Genomic DNA, 5840 nt, shown 5'->3' with positions numbered 1-5840 from the left:
TATATATATATATATATATATATATATATATATATATATATATATATATATATACATATATATATCGTTATAAATATATAATCGGAGAATAAGAAATACGTCACCTAAAAAAATATAATTCTTAACACAATTTTTTCACATATAGCTTTATAAGAGGATCTTTCTAAAATCAAAAGAAAAATATTCTAACATCCAAAAAAAACTCTAGTTACAAGATGCAATCTTACATTTTGAGCTAAAAGTTTTATTAAAAGAGCTTTCCTCTTTTAACGAAGTGGACTGTTAATCAGAAATTTACTAGATATTAGCAACTTCTTTCTCTCTTTTTGAATCAAGAGGAATATGTTTACTTGAAACAAAATACACGTGATACGAAGGATGACAAGCAAGATAAATATTGTAGATAAAAAGTGAAATTTATCTAATTTTAACAATATTGTACATTAACAATATTTTTACTTTAGTTTTAGAAAAATCCTCTTGAAGCATATACAGAGTGTCCCACCTAACTTGACTATCTTAAATATCTCGCTTATGTTTTATGATAGAAGTATGCCAAAGGGGGACATTATTCAGTTCGAGGAGACAAATACTGTAAAAAACAAAAAAATTTTCTCAAGGTTATATTTTTTAGGATTTCAAGGTCATTGTCAATTTTTTATATGAGACTATATCTTTTTATCATCGCGATATGATATAAGAAAAGATAAAAGAACAAGAAAAATTTCTTGTTTTTTATAATATTCTCCTCGAATAATATTCTCCTTTGGCATCCTCCTATCATAAAACATAAGTGAAATATTTAAGATGGTCAACTTAGGACATCCTATATAAAAGAATTTCGTTAAAAATAAAATTACATTTTTTTAAGTAGTATAAATTGTCATTTCCATTATTCTGTTTAAATTAAGTAAGTAATGTGTAATCCCATTAGCCTCTTTGGATTAATTAAGTAATTAAGATCGACATTTATCATTATAATTCCCACGAGGGATACAACGGAAGTAATCTCCTTTCAGGACGGCTTAAGAAGACGAATGGATAAATTGAAGAGCTCCATAGAAGAAGCTAACTTGGCGGTCGATGTGGAAAGGGAAAAGAATGTCAGTCTTCTACATCTCATATTTCCACCGGATATAGCAAAACGTCTGTGGCTAGGTAAATTGCGATTCGTATTTGATCGCGGAATATAGCGATATTGATTTTATATTTTTAAGGAAAATATATTATTCTTAAGAGCGAATTTATTCAACAATACAGTTTAAATACGCTATCTCGCGAGAAATATATAGTTCAGTAAATATTGTTATGTTAATTGTATAGGAGAAACAATCGAGGCGAAGACATATCCGGACGTCACGATGCTGTTCAGCGATATAGTCGGATTCACTGCTATCTGCGCCACGGCAACGCCGATGATGGTCATCAATATGCTACAAAATCTCTATGAGCAATTTGACCTATACTGTGGTCAGTTGGATGTGTATAAGGTGTGCATACTGAAAGTAGATTGCCAATATTCTGATACTTTCGTAAAGAGATCGGTACAGATATAACGTAATTTAACGTAGACCAATAAAGCCAATTAAAGGCAAGATATCGATTGTGAAATATAACACATCCGCAAATGAACCAAGAACGTCGCACGTTTAAAAAAATCAATCAGATATTTCGGTCATTATTCCGACTTTACTCACTAATACTGTAAAAAAATAATGCACAAGTATTATACGACTACCACAAATTTGGAATATTGAAAAGACGCTCTATATCTAAAAAATGATATGAGCTATTTGCGATGTGATATGTTTCGCAATCAGGCTCTTATTAGCTTTTGATTTATGTTTGATTTGACTTGAGAGCCTGATAATTTGTTTAATATCCTTTTTCTTAGATACAACGTAATAATCGTTGAATTATCGTAATCAATCAGAAAAACCGTTATTTATCTTTTGAAAGTCGCGATTGATAATTCGTTCCACTTCACATGCTATAAAAATCTTTCTTGACTTATCATATAATTGCACGAAAGGTACATCGCTTCTAATGATTGTCGGTCAGGTGCGTACTTTTATAAAGTCGGTCAATATCCTATAAATATCTTTCTCTTAGCTGAGATTTATCTGCGTGCAAAAATAAAATGTACGACGCCGCCATCTGTGAGGTAACAAAGGAAGCTGGCTTAACTGCACGGATAATTTCTTATCTTTTATCGTTATCAGTCTCTCTAGTCTCTTGTAATAATTGCAAGTTATCAATGATACAAAGTGAAATTCTTCAAATATGAATTTCATTAATCGACTTCTCATGCCACGAGTCTGTATAACGCCGTTATGTGAGACAAATTGAAGCTTTATCGATTTTATCTTTTATCGATTTTATCCTTGTGTATAAACAGGTAGAAACAATCGGTGATGCCTATTGCGTTGCATGCGGCCTTCATCGAAATACCAATACACACGCGCAACAAATTGCTTGGATGGGCCTAAAGATGATACAAACGTGCTCTCATCACTTGACTCACGAAGGCAAGCCAATAAAGGTATTACACAATGATTACGTCGTGATTACAAATACGATCGTGATTACACACGACTGTGGTGCAATTTCCTCTCAGCGCATTAATAGCAATAATATAATGAATACAGGCGCTTATATAAAATTTTATCACAATTTAGCGTATTCTAATACGGATCTTAATTCTATTTCGTTGGGCGAAACGAAAATATTCGATAAGAAAGTACGACGAACATTTACATAGATATTGAACTGATTAAATGATATTCTATATTGTACTTCGTATTATATAATATATCATTTGTAAAATATCTGTTCTACAAAGACAATGCAAAATAATTTTCGCATCAAGAAACGTTGCGTTTTGTAACGTTCCAATTTCCCTTAAATAATAAAATTAAAAATTTAAAATTTAATAATTTAATAGTAAAATTTTTAACTTACGTATAAATCTGTCCTAACACACACACATATCGTATACTGTATACGCTGCGAGTTCTCTTTCTCTCCGCGCTTCACCTTCGACGATCGGTACAGTAGCGATTCTCTCGCAATGTATCATTCTTCAAAGTTTTTCAATTGAAAGATATTTCTGATTATTACACTCGCGCAGATACTCCATTGTTTATTATTCCCGCCTTGAGCACTATTAAAACTTTTTCCATTTAAAGTATTTCTTAAGTACGATAACAGGTAGACGAACGCCCACACAGTTGCATTAACATTTAAAGCAAGTTACGCGGTATTCTCTTTTCTAGTCGACGTTTCTTCTCTTTCCTTACTCCTTTTTCCTTTTTCTTCGTCTAACTTCGTCATTCTTCGTCATATAACTTCTCAAGCCACGTGGAACGTGGCAAATAGGTCTTTTATTGACTCACTCGCGGTCGTTCTATTTAATGTTCCATCAGATGCGCATTGGTATTCATACCGGGATGGTGTTGGCGGGCGTCGTGGGCAAGAAGATGCCGAGATACTGTCTCTTCGGACACAACGTCACATTGGCAAATAAATTTGAGTCGACAAGCGAGCCACTTCGTGTCAACGTCAGTCCAACTACGTACCTGTACGTGATGATGCTTTTTGATCGCAAATTGTCTAATGCAAAACGTCTAATGTTTCTTCTCTTATTTCTTATCGCCTGTCTCATCCGTATCAATAACGATTACGTGAACGTTTGCAGGTGTTTAATCCAAAAATCGGGATTCATATTGGAACCGCGGACCAAGGACAATCTACCCAAGGAGATGCTAGCCAGTACATCGGGCACGTGTTACTTTCTGAACGGCTATCAACATAGTGACGTCAGCGCGAGCGAACCTCTCAATGTGCATATTCAAGCTGCAATTAAGGAACTCGGAATCAGTAGCAACATGTAGACACCTTTCGACGTGGGGTCACGTCAATCGACGAAACCGTATCGTTGATCAGTGTGTTATTTTAACGATATTACCGTCGATAATAGCGATGACACCCTGATATTATCAGATCAATGTATATGAGCTCTCAAGCTGGCACTAAGAAAGAAAAAGGTACATTCAAAGCATGGCGCTAATTGTACGAACACATTGAAAGATCTTTGCGCGGATACTATTTATACGCAGAGTCTTAGGGGGGTTGTAATCATTATATACTTATTAAATATACGAGCAAGTAAAACTCTACTCATGGACCCCATGCTTGTGTGTCATTTAAGAAACCCTGTCCCGAGGCTGCACATCGAATTGGCCGAATTCCCACCGTCGAAGTGTAACTTGTTACTTGCGAATAAAACCTTATTTCGTCGATGTGACTCGGTTGTAACTAGAAGCGGATGGCTGCGTTCAGCAGAGGAAGCTGTTTTGCAACTGTTGTAAAATTCGTGAATCTGATTGGAGTATGCTCTTAATTTTTGTTGAATCCAAGAGCATGTACCAATCAGATTCACGAATTTTACAACAGTTGCAAACCAGCTTTCTCTGCTGAACGCAACCAATGTTTATTGAAAGGTTACGCGAAACACATCTGTCCTGTGTGTATCTGTGACCTCGACGTCAGATCGATAACAAAACGCTTTTTGCATCACGGGAGCTATTTTCAAGCTGCTTGTCAAAAAGAAGCACAAAGATCTCGTATTGCATCTTTTTTCTACTTTATTATCCTGTAATAAGTATTTATGTTCCAATAGATTCTCTTCCTTTGCTTATTCTCGTATAATGAGTATTCACATTTTGATAGAAAACGTACCGGATTGAAATCTCATAGCCGCCGCATTATCTCAGCACAAAAGCATCGTCCGTTGTCAGACGTCGAGATTAGATAATTAGAAAGTCGTTCGACTTGTTCTCTTTCTTTTTCTTCGGCTGAACTGTGTGAATTAAAATCGATACACCACCAGAGTATCTAATTCCCCTGATAAGAGATAATGCAAAGTTTACAGTAATGCAGCAGATCTCTACTTTATTAATAACGGCTACGTTATTTTTCGTGGAGGGAAACGGGAGAATTTACGGAGCGCGATTTACGGAACCACTAATATTTCAACTTCCGTGAAAGCGTTCTCCCCGAGGGGAAACTTCCGGCCGTTGTACGAGGTAGCGGCTTATAAGATAATAACGCCAGTTTGTGGATCGCGGTAATAACTAATTGTGCCGTCCTCGCGGCGAGACGTAGTAGTCCGCTTATTGAAAAGCGCGGCCTCTTTCCACTTTAACGTAACCATCGTGCGCGCATCGTTCTACCGGCAACACAAAAGGACGGTGGCGTGTATTGTAAAACTGAAAACTAAAGGGGGTGCTTTTACAAAGCCACTGTCACTAACGGCCCGCTATTCGTTCATGCGCTTATATATATGTGTGTGTATGTGCGCGGGCGGACGACTCGCTTGTGTAGATGTATTCTTAATATTTCTTAGGGTGGCATTTATGCGGGGAACGAAGAAATTAAACACTGTCCCTAGCGGCAATGTTGTGTAATCAAACGCTCGAGATTGGGGAAAAGTATCCGTTAAAGGATTCCGAAAGAGGAGATAACAGCACGGATAAAATGTGCGAAAGAGTGTGAGCGGGAAATCAGAAGAGGCAGTTGCGGATGAGTGGCACGGGTGACACCAACAGACGACACTTTGAGTAGAAAACTGCGTCGGAGATCTCTCAAGCAAAACGGAAAGAATTCGTTATGTGTCGTTGCAGTACAACCGTGATAAATAAGTAACAGCAGAGAATGATCGAGAATTGGAAAATTAAAGAGCATTTATCGGAACAAAATAGATGAGCAGACGACATAGAATTATCGGTGCTGCGAGAGGAATCTGCTTCGATTGTATCGAGAGGAAATAACGGCATTAA

The 5840-nt window shown here is 36.5% G+C and overlaps 1 protein-coding gene across 1 annotated transcript in view; it reads left to right on the top strand.

Moving 5' to 3' along the window:
* The window catches only part of LOC116842087 (head-specific guanylate cyclase), a 100260-nt gene extending 96082 nt beyond the window's left edge, over window positions 1–4178 (top strand). Inside the window, exons 7-11 of the mRNA XM_032810791.1 lie at window positions 1020–1158; window positions 1324–1490; window positions 2399–2542; window positions 3426–3580; window positions 3698–4178. Of these exons, the coding sequence (XP_032666682.1) occupies window positions 1020–1158; window positions 1324–1490; window positions 2399–2542; window positions 3426–3580; window positions 3698–3893 (801 nt within the window). The 3' untranslated portion in view covers window positions 3894–4178. The remainder of the gene's footprint in view (window positions 1–1019; window positions 1159–1323; window positions 1491–2398; window positions 2543–3425; window positions 3581–3697) is intronic.
* Window positions 4179–5840: the final 1662 nt, after the last annotated feature.

Source organism: Odontomachus brunneus, unplaced genomic scaffold, assembly GCF_010583005.1.
Source record: "Odontomachus brunneus isolate Ranch 3 - 2012 unplaced genomic scaffold, Obru_v1 Obru_scaffold_002, whole genome shotgun sequence".
In the NCBI taxonomy this organism is placed as follows: domain Eukaryota; kingdom Metazoa; phylum Arthropoda; class Insecta; order Hymenoptera; family Formicidae; genus Odontomachus; species Odontomachus brunneus.
Note: the sequence above shows the minus strand (reverse complement) of the source record. Positions and strands in the feature narration are given on the sequence as shown.